The following is a 22,165-nucleotide window of genomic DNA, read 5'->3' as shown; positions in this document are numbered from 1 at the left end:
TACTTCTTTCACAAATAGACGACCCATGTATCATTAAAACACAATTTGTTTTCAGCTTGAACGTCGACAATAGAAACACGAAAAGTTTCTTTAAGATAAACCCAACTGAACTCTGAGGGACTGAAGTTAATTAAAAAATGTTGCCCGTTTGTTTACAATTTAATAGATTTTTATTTTGAAATATCTACATGTAACAATTACGCTAATAATTTGTCGACCTTATTTAATTATTTATATGCTAATTTCAGAGACCTTTTATGAAGGACAGTTAGAATTAAAATCCATTTCTATGGATTCGCGTAGACTCGACCTTACTTTCTAAATCGACCCCATATCAAATAAAACAAATAAATTTTCGACATTTCAAATTCGATTTTGGAACACCTATATAATATATATAAAAGAAAAATATTTCGATATGTCGTCGAAATATTGTTAAAAGCTACTGGGACTATATTTTACGTCTCATTTCAAAGATAAACAATTCTGATCAATACTGCATGAATTATTTCATTTTTATTAAAACACAGTTTAAGAAGATTTAAAAAAATCATATTAAATGAAATTATATATGATGATTATTTATATATATATATATTTTTTTTTTTTTGTAGGATTCCAGTCTATGGGTTATTTTTATATACTTTTACCTTTTTTATTTTTCTAAAAATATATTATGTGAAAGGCATCTATCTCTATCTTATTCTTAAGGCAGGGTTAGTGTAAGAGACACGTGTTTTTGATTTAGGTTATTTATTTCACTTATTCGTTTTTTTCTGCCCATCTTCAGGAAAACCTTTACGAGAAGTACAGTCATTCAGTTTACATTATAAAATTATTAATTAATTTCATTATTATTATTATTATTATTATTTTTATTTTATGGTTAAAAAAATCAATATCAATTACCTAGCTGTCACGCCTGTCCTCCCTTTGCGTTTTAATATAAGGTAGCTATCCATCTTATGCCCCTCGAGGAACGTAAAATGGATAGTTACCTCATAAAAAACCACAAAGGCAGGACAGGGGTGACAGCTAGGTAATTGATATTGATGTTTTAACCATAAAACAAAAATAATAATATAAATGAAATTAATTACTGATTTTATAATATAAACTAAATGACGGTATTTCTTATAAAGGTTTTCCGAAAGATGGGCAGAAAAAAAAGAAAAACTGACCGAAACGTAGATGTATGCGAAATAAATAACTAAAATCAAAACGACGTGTCTCTTTGACTAACCCTGCCTTAAGAATAACCTTTTTAGAAAAATAAAAAAGGTAAAATTATATAAAAATGATAATAATAGTAATGATCATAATATATCAAACACAAGAATATGATAAAATGTGGCATCTATTCAACGTCTAAAGAAAGAACAAGTCTTAAGTCTAAAAAGAAAACAAGAACTCGTAAAACGATTTTACAACAACTGAAATGAAATAAATACACAATGAAGGCAGAAATATAAGAGATAGAAACATTACAATATTAACAAAACATTGGCTTACTTTTCGGAAATATATCAAACTTGTTATACGCCCTGCTTGCTAATCATTGCGATAAGAAGAAAAAAAGCGAAAATAAAACTAAATTTATAATTATATATAAAAAAGACTAATATATGTAAATAGGTGGATATGATCACTTCCGAATGCCATGACCTCCCGAGGACCCCACTCCAAATGATTTTGCCCCGATCCCACGGTGGATTTCTTCCTGTATCAAAACGACTTCTAGTACTCTTCAAGTTCATTCATTCTCGACCAATTTTTGACCCTGAGCTGAGCGGAGGGGCGAGGGAGGGCGCCACTTGCAATCGAAATTTATATCCAAATGTGGATTGATGATCTAAAGTAGTAATCATGTTGACTGCCGCACTGTTAACTCTGGCTTTCTTCCCCTACGCCAAAGCCTTCAGCAACTACCATGCGGTATGTTTGAACGTCTAGAAATCTTTTACTTTGACTTTTCTTCTATTTTCAATTCCAACTTCAAAACAAAGAAGTCTTCATTATAGTTGTTTTTATTGTTTCCCTATTGGGTCCAAAGGCATATAATTTTTTCAGCTTACAATTTATTTTTAAAATAGTTTCAGTATATTTAGAATAACAAAGTAGTCGATTGACAGTTGTTTTTACGTGCTTAATTTTAGCTTTTATGAATGGGCTCTGTTGCATAAAATCAAAAAAGTTATACTAATTTTTTTTTGTCAGGTGCGACAATAAAATAATAATTAAAAAACTAGTAGGTTTTATAAAAATAGAATTTCTGCCGCGGATTATTGAATAGCAAAACTATTGTTTTGGTCTAAACCTCCCAAGCTAGCCGGTTTTTTTATTCTGAACGTCCACATGTTCAGACGTACAACGTGCTTAATTTTTGCTTTTATGAATGGACTCTGTTGCATAAAATCAAAAAAGTTGTACTAATTATTTTTGTCAGGTGCTAAAATAAAATAATAATAATTAAAAAACAAGTAGTTTTTATAAAAATAGAATTTCTGCCGTGAATTATTGAATAGCGAAACAATTGTTTTGGACTAAACCTCCCAAGCTAGCCGGTTTTTTAAATTCTAACGTCCACATGTTCAGACGTACAATGTGCTTTTTTTGCTTTTATGAATGGACTCTGTTGCATAGAATCAAAAAAGTTATACTAAAATTTTTTTGTCAGGTGCGAAAATAAAATAATAATAATTAAAAAACAAGTAGGTTTTATAAAAATAGAATTTCTGCCGCGAATTATTGAATAGCAAAACTATTGTTTTGGACTAAACCTCCCAAGCTAGCCGGTTTTTTTATTCTGAACGTCCACATGTTCAGGCGTACAACGTCCTTTTTTTGGTTTTATGAATGGGCTCTATTGCATAAAATCAAAAAGTTATGTTTTTTTGTCAGGTGTGATAATACAATAATAATGATTATTTGGAGATCGTGAGATGCGGTCTGGTGTGCCGTAGGTTTTAGAAAAACGTTTTCTTTATCATGCCAGCGTTTCGATCTTTATTGAGATCATCTTCAGGCTGAAAGTGTTTGTTTTCCGTGTAGATGTGTCATTCTTGTGTGCCGTGTTCCAAGAATGACACATCTACACGGAAAACAAACACTTTGAGCCCTGAAGATGATCTCAATAAAGATCGAAACGTTGGCACGATAAAGAAAATGTTTTTCTAAAACCTACGTCACACCAAACCGAATCTCACGATCTCCAAATAGTCATTAACTAACGGTCACTAAACACCACATAATAATAATTAAAAAACGAGTAGTATTTATAAAAATAGAATTTCTGCCGCGAATTATTGAATAGCAAAACCAACTATAATTTTTTGTCAGGTACACCCTTAAAATAATAATAATAAAAACGAGTAGTATTTATAAAAACAGAATTTATTTCGCGAATTATTGTATAGCAAAACCATTGGTTTGGCCAAAACCTCCCAAGCTAGCCGGTTGGTTTATTTTGAACGTATACATTCTCTGAAATATAGAGCATACTAGCATCAGCAGACGAGGGGTCAATTTTAAAATTTGCTGCGCTACATCCTAAAGATCATTTTAATCAAATATGCTTACATATCAAAATAGACAAAAAAAAGTGTATGGAGGAATGTTTTCAATTTATTCCAGATTCCAGTTACGTTCAACGTAGGGGTAATTGTGAAATATACACCGTTTTAACATAGTTTTTTGGTTTGAATAATATCAATTTGTAAGTTAATGAATGTTACAAATTACGCTCTTACAACCAGCATTGCCCGCATAGGGAACTTGTCAGAAAACTGTCGCAATTGGTAGTCATTTTTCAACTTGTCGATGTCTTGCTGATACTGAAGAAATGATAAACTTCGAGCTGAGGTTAGATTATATTTTATTGGAAAATATGCACTGTGGCGTTGATTTTGCCTTTGACTAAGCCCACAGTTATCTATGTACTTAACTGGGCACGCGTTGATGTCTATTGATTTTTGTTTTGCACATCTACATTTTTATCATGCAGAAATACATTATCCCAATTAACATGCTATATATAATACATATAAATACATGGTATTTATGGAAGCATTAATGACAATAATAAGACAAAGTGGCCGACAGTTCCTCACTGAAGATGGCGCAATGCCGAAACGCGTTTGAATAATCAAACAAAAAACAAGAAGTGGAGACAGGACCAGTAAGTGGCCGTGTGCCGGTTCAACAAAGTTCACCGACTCGCAGACAACACATCATCTACTATACTATAAAGTATGAAACTGACCAGATTTAGGCCTAAGTCCAGATTTAGGACAGACATTAGGCCTAAGTCAAGCCCCACCCAAGTCCACTAAGTCTAGAATCTGTACTTTATATCAGATTCCAAGAAGAACTATATGGAAGAATGCTGGCAAGTGGAGAGATTTTGAGAAACCCTCGGGGTGGCGTGTTTTTAGAAAAAGCCCATTTGTAAGTATGTCGGGTTCGAACTCGGTACCTTCAACTTGAGTGCCCAGTAAACGCCTATTGCGACCACCGATGCCCTTTCTTTATAACAAAAACTTTAATGGAAGTGAATTAATGATGTCGATTACCTGAGTTACTTATCAGTACTCATTACTCAGCTCCTATTTAATCATATAGTGGTTTAAGCCTGTTCTAGTATCAACTCGAGTCTGTAAATATGTACAAACTTGTCTTTGTTTTTGTACCAATCTGAAGATGTCCATTGTTCCAGCAGAGAATTCGAAGAGTTATCCCTTTTCGAAATACACTGGTCACCATTTTTGAATCTGATTTGGGTACAGCTCGATATTTGAAGTGTCTGTGTCATCAGAAAGTGATGATGACGTTATATTTCACTCTCACCCCTCGCCATTCACGCTAATAAATACATGTACTCAGACAAAACATATAGACACAACATATTATATACAATAAAAAATCCAATTTCTCCTAAAAAGCGGAACAGGGGACTCTGAAACTCGCTACTGTGTTCGATAACTCTTCTTAAGTCCGGCGGCAAGCCTACACGCTCTCTGTATGGAGCCAAGGCATGACACGCCCCTATTATGTGGGACACATCGAGCAACCTTTCTCTGCATAAGGGGCATGTTTTTGTTGTTACAGTCAATTAAATTGCCGCATTGCATAATAAAATGACAATTTGATAAAATTGAAATTTCATTCTTACCATCATTTCTTCATCATTGCCGACAAACCTCACCCTTTGTCATGTTTATTTGGGTTTCGCAAACTGATTATTTTTTAATTCAAGGCAAAAAGGGAGAGCCAAGTTCAGAAGTAATAAAAAAACCGATAAATAACATATGTAATTATTAAAGTGACGACGGTTGACCTCTCCCCGGACGATTGAAGCCATGAAAGAAAAGATGCTGAATAATTATGAATGTAATAAAACACATTTCTGATTTATGAATATATGATTTGTGCCACCGTGCGATTTTCCATCGCATAATAAAGTCACAATTTGATAAAATTTACACTGATGGCTAAATTTAATGCTCCACTCTATTTATTTAGTTCAAAATTAAATCTATTACAGTTCTACATTAGTTATACGATAATTATAAGCTAACAGTAAATAATGCTTTGTTTTCGTCCTTTGTTTACTTTTGTACTGATTAATCCCGTTTGCACAAAATGTATCATTGTGCCCTTCCAATCTGCAGCTAAAATATTGCTTTCAGTTAATCGTTTTCCTTCGTTGATTTCATTGAATATTATACTTATTCTTAAACTTTTTTCAATGACTCCAGTCAGGCGTTTGAGCGAATATAACAGAGAACATTATTAGAGGAAGTCGACAGGAGACTGAGTTATGTCACTCTACAAGAATAGGAAGGGTTCTTCGGCGCTTATGAAAACAGGGCTTTAGACAGGACAATCTTTAGACGCGAGAGAGACAAGAAATTCATCCGTCATCACGCTCTACGAAATCGCAGCATTACGGAAAATGAGAAAAAGAAATCTGTTAAGACAAGTTCGAAATATTTCGACTTCCTCCAGGGCTGTAAGAAGAAGTCCAATAAAAATAACCTCAGGGCCCGGCTCGTGGACCTCTTCTTACCACAGCTCAGAAAACGGCTTAAATTCGTACGGAAACTGGGCTTTGGAAGATTGGGGACGAGTTATCTTTACAGATGAGGTGAGGGTTCGCCTTAAATTTTCAGATAGGTGTAATGTCATTTGAAGACGCTCAGGAGAAGGTACGCCCATTGGCACCGCACCGAATTGGTTGTAGTGCGAGGAAGATCTTTAACCCCCCCGCATCAGTGACAGATTCTTGCTAATGCAGGATAAAGCCAGGCCCCATTGATTACGTACTGTGGATGACTACCTCAATGAAGTTGGAATTGAGTGTTTGGTGTGGCCAGCTCGAAGTCCAGATTTGAACCCAATCGAAGACAACTGAAGCTTAACTCGGTATTAAAAGGGACTAAAAAGTTATTTTACCCTTTCATCTGTTTTTGATTTTTAAAAAAATTCTTTACTCAATAATTATAAACATTTTCTTTATAAATGTCTTATTTTTACAACCAAACCTATTTTGGGTATGCAATGAATAAACTTAAATACAGTAACATTTAAGGGTGTGCATTTATTTTGTACATCACAGTAACTGTTACTCTTATCAAATCCTATCATTGCAGATAATTCTAACCTTTTGTCATTTTTGTTAGGATTTCTCAAATTGAATGTTTTTTTTGTTTTTTTAATTCGATGCAATAAGTAAGAGCCAAGAGAAATACTTCAAAAGAATATTCAAAACATAGCATATTATAATAAAATTGTTAATATAAATAAAAAATATCAATAAATGGCATAATTATTAAAGTGACGACCGTCTATTGAGGCCATGAAAAAGTGGTAAATAATTTTACATATTTTAATAATGTTAAATCTTTTTATTAACGGTAAAATAGTACAAATAGCCATTTCAATTTTTCGTTGGATAAAATTTCAAGGAGAAACTCATAAAACTTAACTGATGGTTTGTATTAGGTTTGATCTACAGCAAAACCCTTTCTAACTCGGCTTAATAGAGGGCTTAAGGAATAAAAACCATTGTACAATTTTAAAAAAAATTAAGTAGAATTGTAAATGAAAAATCAATGAACATGATTCTTTTTATTACGAACAGAATCAATGAACAACAAATTAAAAAAAAATTGATAAGACTTTCAACTGAATCTCGTCATATCAAATGAATACATTCATGAAGATGTGTTGGGACTGTAACACTGAAACAAAAGGATGATCCACATCTTCGGTGGTGATGACCTTGTTTAATATGCTCTTCCTGGCAAAATACGCACGCTTGTTCAACTTGACTGTTAATGCCGTTTACAGGAACAGACGCAACCTTGCGTCTTTACAAGGATGGAATAAACGACGAATCCCCATCGAACAAATACAGTGTTATTTTTTTAATTTATTGAAACGAGAATTCAATAGATATTTTAGAGCCCTGTAGACGAGATGTTCTTCAAACCCGATGTTATAAACTTGAGATATTTGAACAAACTCCGCCAATCTAAAAATTAGAAGAAAACCTAATCTAAAAGTTTGAAAGATGGCACAATAAAAATAATCAAGACAAAAAGTATAGCAATAAATCCGAAGTTATGAGGTTTCTTATATTTTTAGTATTTTGAAAATTAAAAGAAATGTTTCAACTAACACGCCTGAGATATAATTTGTGTGACCTATGGAAGATGATTGCTATTTTAATGTGATATACTAAATCATTAGAATATGCTGAGAACATAGATACAGACAAAATAAAAATTCTAACAGACTGTCTCGGTATTGTAGACCAACTCCAAAATTTTACAAAATCTCCTTACATATAGATGACAAAACTTATTTCAACCATCAGATCAAATACGAATGCAATTAGCTTACCAACCAGCTTTCCCCACTCTCAAAAAAAACAACAACCATGGTTTGGCAGTTAGCTGTTAAAAGGATTTTATGCTGCTATAAAGCAGCTTAGACACGTCTATAAATTTTACATAGAAATAAGAAGGTATAATTTAGCCAAAACGTAAACCAGAGAAAAAGAGCTTCATTAATTTTTCCATGATTAGCTATTAAATCACCTTGCGGTTCGACTATTTACAACTGCATTCATGATGTTTAAATATAGATTTTACCCACTGTTTGATATCCCAACACCATAATTAGCGGCTATATTTCTCAATAATACACAATTTTTTAATGAAATCGTTTCGGTCAAGCCGAGGTAAAGAAGGTTTTCCTGTAGCTCAAACCTAATACAATCCATCGGTTAAGTTTCACGACTTTCTCCTTGAAATTTTACCTAACCAAAAAAGTAATTAGTTATTTTTATTATTTTATCGTTAATAAAAAGACTGCTCATAAATCAAAAGTGTTTTTAACTCATTTAAAATTATTTAGCATTTATTTCAAGGCTTCAATTGTCCGGAGAAAGGTCAACAGTCGTCTCTTTAATAATTATGTTATTTATTCCTATCTTTTATGTATATTAACAATATTATTATAACATAATAAGTGCTGAAAGTTCAAAGTGTATCATCTGGCTCTTATTTTGCCTTGAATTAAAAAACAATCAATTTGAGAAATCCAAATAAATATAACAAAGGATTCCTACTATCATGGGATTTGATCAGGGAAGAAATTATATTTTGACCAATTGTGACTTTATTACTTTCGCACGGTGGCAAAAAAATCTATCTAGTCATAAATCAAAAATATGTTTTATCTCATTTAAAATTATTCAGCAGAGATTGTAGTGTTAAGCACTTTTTAGGTTCTCGGCACATCTCAAAATTTACTAGTTCACTAAAGCTTCTCTTGAAATGAACAACGGAAAGTTTTTTGTTATCGTGAGGGAAGAAACTTGGATGGTTATGCCTAACTTCGTCGTATCCACTTATTTCTCTGAAGCTTGGTCGAAATCAAAAAACAGTTATTGTCCCACGCTAAGTACTTTAAAATGCTTTGAGCGATAGCTTTTTCAATTATTTTTATTCCATCCTTCACAGGTTTTAGTTTTGAACATTTAGCCCGTTTCTCTATCAATCTCGGTATCATGCGCAGAAACTTCGTTCAGAGAGAAGAAATTTATGACTAATGATGTCAAAGTAACCCCATGACACAAGGAGAATGTCGAGAAAAAGAAGCATGTAATTCTTCAGCCACCCCGCGCAGATGTCACTCCAGATAAGTTTCCGTTTTGTTTGTGTTGAGATGTCCTGTGTTATGTTTCGTACAAGAACGATGTCATTTGGTTACCATCCCGCTCGGCTTGTCCCTCATGCCATACCATCATCGCTAAATCAATCCTAAAATTATAGCAATAGGGCTGACGACTAATACATGGCACTATGCATTAACTTGGAAAGACTAAAAACTTTCCGTAACAGACTTAACAAACACACGACGTGTTATCAAGAAACAAAACAATAATGAAGAAACAGAACTTAGAATCTGTTAGGGATGGCAAGGCTGTGAGAAGTTACAGAAACAAATTTGGTGCGCCTCTGTTCTACTTCCACAACGAATCTGGAGATACATCATATATTGGCCTTGGTTTATAGCCTTTTGGCATCAAAAAGTGAAAAACAAAGGCCAATGCAGTGTTATATGATCTATTTCAAGATTCGCTGTGGAAATAGTCCATTATTCCATTATTATTTTGTTTCTTGATAACGCGTCGTGTATTTATTGAACTTTCCGTTCATTTTGTTCTTTCCCAGAAAGTTTTTAGTCTCCCCAAGCTAATGCATAGTGCCATGTATTACAGTCGACAGCCCTATTGCTATAACTTTGGGATTCATTTAGCGGTTATGGTATGATGTGCGAATGGTACAAGACGAGCGGGGTGGTAACCAAATGACATCGTTCTTGTACGAAACATAACACAGGACATCTCAACACAAACAAAACGGAAACTTATCTGGAGTGACATCTGCGCGGGGTGGCTGAAGAATTACATGCTTCTTTTTCTCGAAATTCTCCTTGTGTCATGGGGTTACTTTGACATCATTAGACATAAATTTCTTCTCTCTGAACGAAGTTTCTACGCATCATACCGAGACTGATAGAGAAACGGGCTAAATGTTCAAAACTGAAACCTGTGAAGGATGAAATGAAAATCGTTGAAAAAGCTATCACTCAAAGCATTTTAAAGTACTTGGAGTGGGACAATAACTGTTTTTTGATTTCGATCAAGCTTCGGAGAAATACGTGGATACGACAAAGTTAGGCATAACCCAAGCTTCTTGGATCAGGATAACAACACAAAACCTAAGTCATTCACCACAAGAGAACGTTTAGTGAACTGGTCAATTTTGAGCAGTGTCGAGTACTGAAAAATGGCGAAACTCTACAGTCTCTGGTGCCTGCTGCTCTCTCTGTAATGTCGAAAAAAAATAACTATCAGCGATAATAAGAACAATAATTTCCCTGCCATGCTCAGTCTCAGTGGCAAGGAATACGGGAAGTTCTTCAACGATGTTCTTTCAATCTAACAATAAAAGAAAACTATAGTCTTAGTTCATATTCAAATAACATTTTTGTAGTAAAGATCGTTTCCAATTCTTTCATACTTTTTATATACTAAAAATTTATTTTTTAGTGTGTAGTTCACTAATTTGATGCTTTTTCCCCATCAAATTCTGTAACAATTCTCATAGGCTGTAAAGTTTTTAATTTCCCAAAAATTTGGTTTATGGATCTTAGAACACATAGCTAGGTACCTCTACAGTTAGTCTTAAAAATTCCGCGTTTCAATTAAAAAACCTTTAAAATAAAAAATTCCTCAAAAAATTATATATTTATATTAATATTTATTATTTTTTGACAATATTAAAACTAATCTAATCGGATCGTGTAATCATTTTTAACAATTGTCTTCGTAGCTTTAGCTTTTAAAAGAGCGGAAATCGTTTGCTTAAGATCTAAGGACGATAGTCTTTCAAATCTACTTTTCCTCGTAGGACTCACATAGAAAAAAACAACAATTACTAAGTGACTAAGTGAATAAATAAACAATAGAAAATAAAGATTCTTTGTTCTTAGGCTGCGAGATTGGAAACGTGAGTTAACGATAAATGCGTGACCCCACCACTTTAAGGCACTCAGTTGGTACTTCGCGATAATAAAACGAATACCACGTTTGTTTTGGAAATAAATCGACCTTCATGTTAAATACTCAGTATTTATATACATTATATTCAGCCGGGATTTATTTAAAAAAATCGTGCTTTTATACATATAATTAATTATTCAGATTAACGGTCACTAATCTCTACACATATAAATATAATGTTCAGTTTTGCCCTAGTTATTCGGTTATTGTCACTTTCATTGTTGAGTTGTTGCTCAAATGAAATAGAAAGATTGGATAAGCAGTTCAAAAAGGGTTTTCACTGGTGAATTAAACAAATAAAATAAAATTTGCAATTTCTGCTTACCACTTGGAATTTTCGGAAAAGAAATATAAAAAAGTATTTACATATTTACATCGAGGGGAGCAAATATTATTCTCCCACTTTACTTCACTAATGAAACTTCACAACCTACTCCTAAGAAAGGAGGTGGCGGGGCCATTTCCTCTTGAGACGCCTTATGGGATTGCATGGATGGGTTCCATTGGACCAGGTTTGTGCAATACTGGGAAAATTTATAGTGGAACTTGGTAATTTTTTTTGAAATAATTAAATGGATATGTAAATAAATTATTTTAAGGTAATAATTTTAAGTGATAGGTAGCATTTGAGACACCTATAATTGATCTGAGGACTTTGATTGAAACGATTGGAGATAACGGAAGGTTTACCGGATCCCCAACTTCTATTCCATCGGTTGTAGTAGTGTTTTATAGACGCTTTATTATTGTCATCCTATAAATTTGTACAGTAGATTATAGCGTCTGTTTAGGTTGATTCCATGTTAAGCGTTAGACTAGGTGGAACCCAAGGTAACGAACGCAATCGGATTTGGGGATAGAAACATAGCTGTGATATTTTGTAAAAAGATTTGCTTCTGTGTGTAGATATGACATGGACGCATTTGTTTTCATTTCTGTTCATTTTCTATTTGTCTACACCAATCTGCTATACATGTTATTTTGCAAATTACCGAAGCAACTGCAGGATCGTTGAAATGTTATGTTTAATCTTCTTGATTTCTAAATGACCTTAAGAGTCGGAAAATATTTTTTAGAAAAATACCAAATTGTAAACCCAATCAGATGGGGGAGTGCCTAATCTGCCTAATGACTCTGGGAAAACAGAATAAGATTACCTGAAAGTTCCCGGACGGGAAGGCATAGAAAGAAATGAACAGGCTGACAGCCAAAAAAGAGGCAACCCTCTAACCCATGGAACTGGAAAAAAGGATTTAAAAAGAAAAAGTCTTCTCAAAAGGAATTTTCACGCTGAAATTTCGATAGGCATTCCTATAATGAATGGATAGCTTAGGAATTTTTGAAATTCCATCCCTAAGAGGATCATATGGGCAATTTTTTATTTTTTGACTATGTAGTGAACTGAAGAAGAGAAGAATTTGAGAAGTGAGACATTATGTTAGAAAGACATGCGACCATTCCGTTTCGCTACATCAAACCAGTCCTGCGTGGTCGAAGTCAGGAGTGAAAGCTATATATGAAATATAAAACAGTTCTGTTACTGATTCACAGACAACGCACAAACCAAACTGCTGGATCTAAAGGGCTTAAATTTTGACAGTGCATTCCTACAATGACATGGGGCAGTTCATAAGAAAGGATTTTATGAAATTCAATCCCTTAGGGGATCATATGTTTAATTTATTACCATGTACAGACCGAAGCGGACTGATGAAAGGAATCTGAGAAAGGAGACATTATAATATTAGAAAGCCATACGAGCACTCTGCATCGCTTTAGAAAGCATAAAAACAGAGCCCCATGTGGGCGAAGTCACCGGTAAAAGCTAAATTTAAAACAGTTCTGTAACTGATTCACAAAGCACAGACCAAACCACTGGATCTAAAGGCTGATATTTCGATAGTGCATTCCTATATTGAATGGAAAGCTAAGAAAGGATTTTTTGAAATTTGAAAGATCATATGGACAAGCTTTTACCATGTATAAACCGAAGTGAACTGAAGTAGAAAAGAATTGTTAAAATCTAAGACTATATTAAAAAAGACTACATTACCGCTTTAGAAAGTTATATTAAAAGAGTCCCGCGTGGATTTAGTCGTGGGTAAAAGCTATTAATAATATATTTTCTTTAATTGGAACCAATAGGAGAACCTTTGGATTCGAAACACGTTTAAAAATGAATTGTATTCTTTCAGGTCGAGCGATTGAACAAATTGGATCTCCCTTCAGAAGTGCACGAAGTAACTACTGAAGATGGCTACATCCTCACAATGTTTAGGATCCCGAACCCGGGAGGTACGCCGGTCCTTTTTGTCCACGGATTCCTCGCTTCGAGCGACATCTGGCTTCTTCTCCCGAAAAAAGAGCAGAACATTGGTAATTTTATAGTTTAATCCATTACATTTAATCCATTCGATGGTCCGATTGACCGATTAACATTTTGCAATTAGAATTTAATTTTGGGTCGGCTGTTTGTTCTTTCGAGGTAGCCTGAAGCCCGGCCTCTGCAGCAGGACGGCATTTGGCAATGGCATCAATGCCATTATCGTATAACGATCAAAATGCTAATATAGATAATCGTTCCAGTAAATTATAATTAATTATTCGTAATTTTGTAAAATTCCTTTTGAAACATTTCGATCTACGACGGTTAAGGACGAGAAGAGGGAATACACGATTTAATTTATTCCGAGAGATAACGAAGGTTTTTCTCTAACATTGTAATAACGCATTTACGGGTTGAAAGATGAAACAATAAGTAATTGTTATAATCTGTGTTGATTAAAATACAAAATAAATAGTTCAATGCAATGTGATAAAAAACACCAAGAGCTGCCTTGAAAACTGACATTTAAACACCAATACAGTTTTATTACACATTGTGTACACTTGTACAATAATTGAACTTATGATTTCTAAAAAAACGAGATAAATCATACCACATCTGGACAAAATAAAATCGAAGAGGTGCAGTAAGTTTTACATGAAGGTCTTAAATTAACTTTCAAAATATTAGTTTTTGACTGTTTAAACAAGGCTTGTTGTTTCAGCAACAATTGTACACAGTGCAGGATACGACGTTTGGATGACTAATTATAGAGGGAATGAGTATTCGAGAAAACATGTCTCACTATCGACATCTACCAACAACGAAAAATATTGGAATTTTGGGTGAGTTCTGTTTTATTCAGGATTTTATTTATTTAAATGTTATTTTATTTTTTATTTATTTATATATTATATTTTTTTTGTTTTCTACAAATAAGTCAGATTCGCCTTTTAATTGTATGATTCAAATAATATTTGAAAATTTTATATATGAATTAAAAGAAAATCATGCCATGATGTTGAAACAAAGTCTTACTTCGACTTCTTCCCTTGGCCATCTACTACACTTTAAAGCTTCGAGTACCTTCAAATTCACAAAGTACAGAAAAATAAATACAAATAAAATAATAACAAATATATAAAAATGAACTTTCTTGTCTACTAGGTCATAATCATAAAAATACTTGCTAAATAAAAAATTGAATAAAATTACTGATTAATATGGAGAAATTGATAACGAAGAAGAGGAGCTGTTTATACTTTTTAGTGACTAGTGACACACATCCCCCCTGTTATAAAAATAGAAGAAATAACGTTGAAATATTATGCGAGCAAATGGGCAAAGCCGAACCATTTCTTACATAAGACCCTTTTTGACCCCAACTTCAGCGAAAGATACTCTCTCTTGAGGACCCGTACGAGGCCGCTGGCTATAAGAGCCAAGGAAATATTAGTGGCGCGGGGAGTAGAGCTGAACCAAGTGGAGGTAGAAAACCTACCTGAAACACTCCCCTGGTTTCTCCCTGCCATCATCGTACGGTGGGATTTGGCAAAATTAAAAAAGAACGAGACACCTACCAATACGTATATAAAGGAATTTTTGAAGCCCTGGAAAACGAATATAGGGATGCCAGACCCGACTTCACAGACGTGTCAAAAACGGCAGAGGGCGTGGGGTGTGCCATGTACACGGAGGTAGAAACAAAAAATTGTCATTCCCTCCCGCCGCCAGCGTGTACACGGCGGAACTAGATGCCATTTCCCTCGCACTGAGCATAATAAAAAGTCAGCGTCAAGAATCATTTGTAATTTATACCGACTCGCTCAGTGCGGTACAGAAGCTCAGGAGAAGCTCCGGGGACGTTTACAGGCAATATTTTGGAATATCATCGGACCCGTGCGTAGTCTTGGGGCACGGCAGCGGGCACAAATCGCTGTACCGGTACCTCAGGGCTATAGGGATTTTCAAATGTATACAGTTTATGTGTGTTTGTGCTGTGCTTGTGTTGTGTCTGAAGTTTTTGTGTCGTGTTTGTGTGGTGTTTATGTTAATACACTAGGATGAATGTAATTTATTTGCGTGAATGGAAAGGGTTATTTACCCCGCCCCGAGGAATATAGAGTACTCTGGGGTGAGTGCGTGATGTCTGGGGAGTAAAAGTAATAACTATTAACGCTAATAACTATTAGCGCGAATGGAGTGGGTTCGGCCACGCCCCGAGGAATATCGAGTACTCTGGGGGAGTGAATGTGACCAGACTTCTATGTTTGTAGCGATATATATGTTATGTATTGTATGTTGTGTATCTATTTTTAAATTTACAACCTGATGTACTAACAAGAGGCTAGCATTTTAAAATAACGACGTAATTTACAAGTAAAAGCAGAGAGTCAGTAACCAGATTGAGATGCTCAAATGGCTGCAGTTCAATATAAAATACGCGAGAAAGACAGGAAATAGAAGGAATACACGTGAAGGGCCGGCGATGACCTCAGCTGTTTGTCGGCCCATAAACCTTCCACTTTATATATACTTTTTTTACCTATCCTGCCATATCTTAGGGAGACCTTATACAGACTGAATCTAGCTTTTTTTTTACTTTTAAATCATGATTAATTAATATTCTAATGGGTCCCCCCTACTAGTACTTTTCTTTACAATAGCTCAGAATACACTAGCCAAGATTAACCTACTTCGTGCATACAACAGTAAATCATTTTCTACATACAATTACAAAATACACAAATACCAAAAGATCTTAGAAGAAGAATCATTCTCACCTGATTAAGGATAGACCATGCACAGTTTACACACAGTCAAATTTGGGCTAAAGCCAGCATAAGTGTCTGGCATGTACAGAAAGGTTGTTTCATGCATATGACTTTTTAAGGCTGCCATTCCTGGCTCCATATAGAGATAGTAGGAATGGCATATGATAAGAGAATTGTGCTTCATCATGGCATTGGATTTCTGGGTAACCTGTTCCGATTTTTAGAGGAAATAGAACTGTTTTGCTGTATAGAGTATTTTATAGATATCTTGTCTTGTGTTTCTTAGTTTATATAAAGAATGAGTGTATTTATTAAAGTGAATGTGAGGTCGGCAGAATAGAATATCCATTGACCCTTAATTAAATTAGGTATATATCTATAGAGGGTGAAGGAGGAATGTCAAGTTCTCCATCACCCTAACTAAGTGAATATCCAGTAGACTCTAGTCATCAGTGCTTTTACTTAACTGTGGTTGCCACCCTAGTTGAGTTCGATCTTTTGATTAGCTCAAAAGTTGAAAGACAGAATGATAGTACCCTCGCCAACCAAATTTCCAGCAGTTGAAAAACCAGACAAAGCAGGCTCCTCAGAGTTTTGAGAAAGCTGTAATAGCAAACTTCCCCAATTCATCACCAACTACTTCTAACTGTGGAATTTAATTTGACTTTTTTATAAGTTTTATCTGCTTTATGCCACTAATAATTTTACTCAATTGTATCAATTGTCGTGTTTAGGTGCATACCAGTTGATGTATGTATGTACATATTATTTTTCATTTTTTGTGTGTGTGGAATAAACTTTATGCATGTTACCGTATTTTTTATTATTGAAAAAACCCTGAAATCTGTGTACATAAATTCATGCATAACATTGACGATAGGCATACCAGATATAGAAAGTGTCTGATTGGATGCAGATAAAGAATATGCTTCAAATCCTTAAATTCAAGGGGTTTCTTATTATCCATGGTGCTTGTTATTGTTATTATTATATGCTCGTTTTTAATATGCTTGGTATATATGCCCTGAGGATAACGAGAGTCTGTATTGAAGAGTGAAAGGCTGAAATGACCAACTGTTGATAACCCTTAGAATTCAACCTTGTTGGTTTATATTAGGACCCTGGACTGCGAACACCTAGGGTGGGTAATTTTTGAGGCCTAAAAAAAGTGTATTGTATACATAATAAATTAATTTATATAACTATCTGAATAGAAAAATATTTATCCAACACCTAATAATTAAAAATGATCTCTCATGTTGCACGCACTGAATGGTTTAAAGGCGCAACGTTTTTGTTTTATAATATAAGCTCTTCCATATCTGACAGCAAATTTTTGGAGTACTTTTAGTTTCCCCTTTCTGTGTGTTCTAAATTCTGTGCCTAACTTGTATTTGTCATACTGAGCATAAGGCTGTTGGCTTTTTTAAATTTAAGGTATGCTGCATAAGTCCTGTGACCAGTAAGAATTTGCATTACATAAAAATCAGGAAGCAATCAGTTTTGATAAAACACACAGGATTTTTTTGAGAACTTCTGAGCTATTCAAGTTTGCAATCAATAACCACTGGCAAGTTTGACTGTTTCACATCTCTGATTTGTCTAAATGCTACCTTCTTTTGAAAAACAATATCAATACGCTGGGATAGACGATAACTCGTAAGGAGTGAATGAATATTAACCTCTTGGCCCATTTATACCTCTATAATGCTCTGTTCAAGCATAAGGCTTTTGATTTTAGTCAATGAATTGTTTATATGTAGATGTATATGTTTTTAAAAATTTAATAAGAAATGTAACTTGATTGTAAATAGCACAACCTGAGAATGCCAATTGAATAAAGACAAAATTGGTCGTATCAATCAAATTTTTATTCCTCCGTGGATTGATTTATTAATACAAATTTTTAGTGTTTATAAATTACAAATAAATTATGTTATTTTCTGTAAGAAGCAGAATTTAGACAAATATAAATATAATTGAGATAATTATGTTGTTTACCATACCACTTGGTTGTCTGACAGGGTTTTTGTTTTATAATGAAAATTACACACATGAATTAAACACTGTAAGACCAGTTAATTAATGACCTACAACAGACTTGTGTATATTTTAATTTTTTTATGAAATATTGTGGTCTGTGAAGTGAAGAACCTGTATAACAGTCTCCAATCATCCTGGTCTGCCTGTTCTCGATGAGTGATGACCATCCACTGAACATAGCACAAACCACTTCCGACAGGCAAAATAACCAAATAGGGAAAACAAGATGATCAGAGATGATCTAGCCACAGTTTATTATTGGCTTTAAAATAATTTGAATTTTTTTCATGTCTAACCAATTCGATTTACCTTGATAATAAACCATTCGTTTTAAAACAATTAATTAATGTGAATTCTACAATGTAGGCTTCATGAAATTGGTGTATACGACATTCCAGCAGCTGTCGATTTTATGCTGAACAAAACGGGAGAAGAGAGTATTATTTACATTGGACATTCAATGGGTACGTCTGTCTGCATGGTGGCTTTATCAGAAAGGCCAGAATACAATAAAAAAATCAGAGCAGCTGTGTTATTAGCACCGATCATATTTCCCTTCTACGAAGGTAGAGTGCCATTTATAAATTTGCTGGTTAATTCTGCTGATCTTGCTGCAGTGAGTAATTTTTTTTTAAACTCCCTTACTATGTTAATAAATAAATTTATAAAAATTACTAGATTTGACATAATATAATTATTTTGTTTTTCAGAGTCTTTTTTACTATCTTGATATCTATGAAATACTTGGGCAGAACATTATAAAAAATACTCTCATAAAAACTTTCTGTGGTCTTCAGCTATCATTGTGCTCCAGAGTATATAGCTTTTTATTCAGACAAGATTTAGATAATATAATTGTTCAAGATTTGCCTTATTATATTGAAAAACAGTCAGTTGGAACTTCTGTACAATCGTTTCAACACATAGCAAACGTTGTTGGTTCAGGTATGACTGAAATGATGTTTCTTTTGTAATTTGATATAACGAAATTGTGCACATTTATTTAACATTTACTTATTTAACCATATACAAGTCAAAAAATATATTGCAAAATGTAGTCAGTGGTATTTCAAAAAGAATCCGACCAAACTATATTTAATTTTGTTGAATATTAAATATGAGTAAATTATTAATTTACAAATGTATATTGGTGTGTTATTCTCTTTCTTTTTTATATGTATATTGAATATAATTTATTTCCAATTGTTTCCTAAACTCATGGATAAAGGCTTGTTAAAATTTAAAATATGCTAACATTTGAATTTTGTTTAAGGACTTCAAAATTTTACGAGGTACAACTATGGTCCAGAAAAGAATATGATGTACTACGGAAGTGAATACCCGCCAAGATATACAATCGAGAAAATCACTACACCTATTGCGATTTTCCACAGTGAATCTGACGCTTTTCTTGATAATCTAGTAAAAAATTTTTTTTTTCAAAATATTTCTTTTGCGACTTTTCATTTGTACATAATACTTATGTAATTCCAGGTCCTGGATAGAATAAGAAACATCTTACATACTATAATGTTCGACTACAACGTTCCAGAGCCAGCCTTTCAGCATATGGACTACCTTTACGGTCTGAATTGTAGAGAGCTTGTCGCGCCACAAATTTTGAATGTACTAAGCCATTTCAGCAATGAAAATTTATACGATGAAAGTTTAAATTAACGCTTTGGCTGTGTTCTGTGCACTTTTCTAGTCTGTTTTATGGAATATCTACTTAAGAAATCTTGAATGTGATGGACATTTGTCAGTAAATAACTAGTTCCTTTAATAATTGTTACCAACCTTTATTTAATAACTGTACAAATACTTGTAAAATATCACTTTAGTGGCAATAAGCAAAGTGTATAATATGTACAAATTTAAATAAAGTATTTTGCTTCAAAAATGGATTCATCCCAGATTTATATTATTATTTATAGTTACCGATTACTAATTTATATGCTCAAATATGCACACACACACACACACACACACACACACACACACACACACACACACACACACACACACACACTCACTCACTCACACGAATGCACAAAAGTGTACAGAATTGAGCCTACATTATCATTACTCGCACCTACTGGCAATTCCAGCTTTTGTGACTTACAGTGAACTACCGGCAGACCTCGAGAATCATCCACTCTGGGTGTTGGCAGTGTGGGATTAGATCTTGGTTTTATTTGTCCAGCCATCGAGGTTAATAGGTGAAGTCTAACCCCACACTGCCAAAACCGAGAGTTCACTCACTCTTAAATACATCCTTTCCTATTTACAGCTATTCACTCAGTTAGTTTGGCGATCAATCAGATCAGAATGACCCTTGTTATATACGTCAGAGGGTCAACAGTGCTTGATATGTGATAGATTCCCTGCCAGTCTGTCTCACCAACAGTGCCACCTTCTTTCAATCATGTTTTTAAGTTTTTTTAGGATCAAACGGATCACAGTGGCTAAGTCTGGAGGTTCGGACATCCCATCCTTAACCACCTCATTCACCTTTTCGTTACGCTTCAGACCTTTGTCTAGGGTCAGTCTTCGGTGTTATCCGTCCAGCCAACAAGGTTTGTCCAAGATAGCTGACAACAGCTAGTGCATTAAGCATCCAATGCAGACAGTTCTCCTCAACCCCCCCCCCCACTCACACTCTCACTCGTTCTTAAATACATACTTTCCTATTTACATACCATCCATTCAATTTGGATAGTTTACTCAATATTCCTCCTCGAGGTATTCTCTCTATATTCTATGACTAATCTAATTGAGGGCCGATGGGGTACTCAATATTTTTCCCTAGTACCTCTCACACTTCACATTCATGCTAATAAATACATTCACTCTAATATGCTAGACACAAAAATATTAGTACTTTATGCAATAAGTCTGCCCAAAACAGTCCTATTTCCTCCAAAAATTGAAACAGGAGACCCAGTTAATCGCTGTTATGCTGCTGATTGAGAACTTTCAATATTGAGTCAAAGCGAGGAACCCTTTAAGTATGTGGGAAACATCGAGCAACCTTTCTCTAAATGCTGGACATGTACGTGGGCTTTGGCTTGAGTCAACCGCATAGCCTATCAGTAATCGAGTGAGGATGAGCCTTGTTATAAGTCTGTTCCTCTGAGGGTCACCTATCGACAGAGCTTGATGGGAGATAGCGTCTCAGCCAATCTGTCTCCTGCCACCTTCTTTTAATTATATTTTTGTGTAATTTTAGTGTCAGAGGGCCGGATCATAGTGAGTAAATCTGGAGGTTGGGACATCCCGGCCTTAACTACCTCATCCACCTTTTCATTACTCTCCAGGCCTCCAGTACCCAGACAACAACACCGTTCTGCCTAGACACTCCAGTTCATGGTATCTCTTCAACAGGAGCACAATAGGGCCAACAGAGAACCCAGTAACCGCAATGAGGGGGTCGATGCATACTAGGTAGACTGAGCGACATCAACTTGAAATTAGAAATGATAAATGCTGGAGTGATTGGGTTGTTATCTTTTTAAAAAGATAGTTCCTATTCAACTGCATTTAATGTTCAACTATGTTCAACAAACTGTGAGTAGGGACTCTCTTTTGTAAAAGATAATCTCGAAAGTTATAGTTAGTTAAGAATAGTCCTTTATTTAATGACTGCAAATTAAAATTACTAATTAAAATTTAAATCTCTTACTTACATATCAGATCTTTGGTCAGCCTTTCAATCGGTCAAATTATATTGCGACAGGTTTGTTCACACGGAGTTTATAAATATAATGTTTTGTAAACTTTTTTCAATCTGCAAAACTTGTTGGATTTGATATAAATAAACACTGGGTCATATAACGAACATTTCGAGCCGTTTACGCGCCATGTTTTTTAGTGACGTTTTGCGCC

At 34.3% G+C, this 22,165-nt stretch overlaps 1 protein-coding gene across 1 annotated transcript; it reads left to right on the top strand.

Moving 5' to 3' along the window:
* Window positions 1-1,808: 1,808 nt before the first annotated feature.
* On the top strand, window positions 1,809-20,166 carry LOC106665825 (lipase 3-like). The gene is made up of 7 exons (XM_014392625.2): window positions 1,809-1,935; window positions 13,333-13,513; window positions 14,188-14,308; window positions 18,647-18,896; window positions 18,991-19,225; window positions 19,554-19,702; window positions 19,775-20,166. The coding sequence occupies exons 1-7, from the start codon at window positions 1,867-1,869 to the stop codon at window positions 19,955-19,957; spliced, it is 1,188 nt and encodes a 395-aa protein (XP_014248111.1). The 5' UTR covers window positions 1,809-1,866; the 3' UTR covers window positions 19,958-20,166.
* The last annotated feature ends 1,999 nt before the right edge of the window (window positions 20,167-22,165 follow it).

This window comes from Cimex lectularius, unplaced genomic scaffold (assembly GCF_000648675.2).
Source record: "Cimex lectularius strain Harlan isolate CLEC.00 unplaced genomic scaffold, Clec_2.1 scaffold80, whole genome shotgun sequence".
NCBI classification, from domain to species: Eukaryota; Metazoa; Arthropoda; class Insecta; order Hemiptera; family Cimicidae; genus Cimex; species Cimex lectularius.
The sequence above is the reverse complement of the archived record's forward strand: the minus strand, read 5'-3'. Positions and strand labels throughout refer to the sequence as shown.

What these genes read in the sequence shown, in the direction of transcription:
- LOC106665825 (XM_014392625.2), top strand. Translation starts at nt 1,867, where the DNA reads ATGTTGACTGCCGCACTGTTAACTCTGGCTTTCTTCCCCTACGCCAAA. An exon ending in GAAAAAAGAGCAGAACATTG is followed by an intron (nt 13,514 to 14,187) that starts GTAATTTTATAG and finishes TTGTTGTTTCAG; the next exon opens with CAACAATTGTACACAGTGCA. An exon ending in GAAAAATATTGGAATTTTGG is followed by an intron (nt 14,309 to 18,646) that starts GTGAGTTCTGTT and finishes TCTACAATGTAG; the next exon opens with GCTTCATGAAATTGGTGTAT.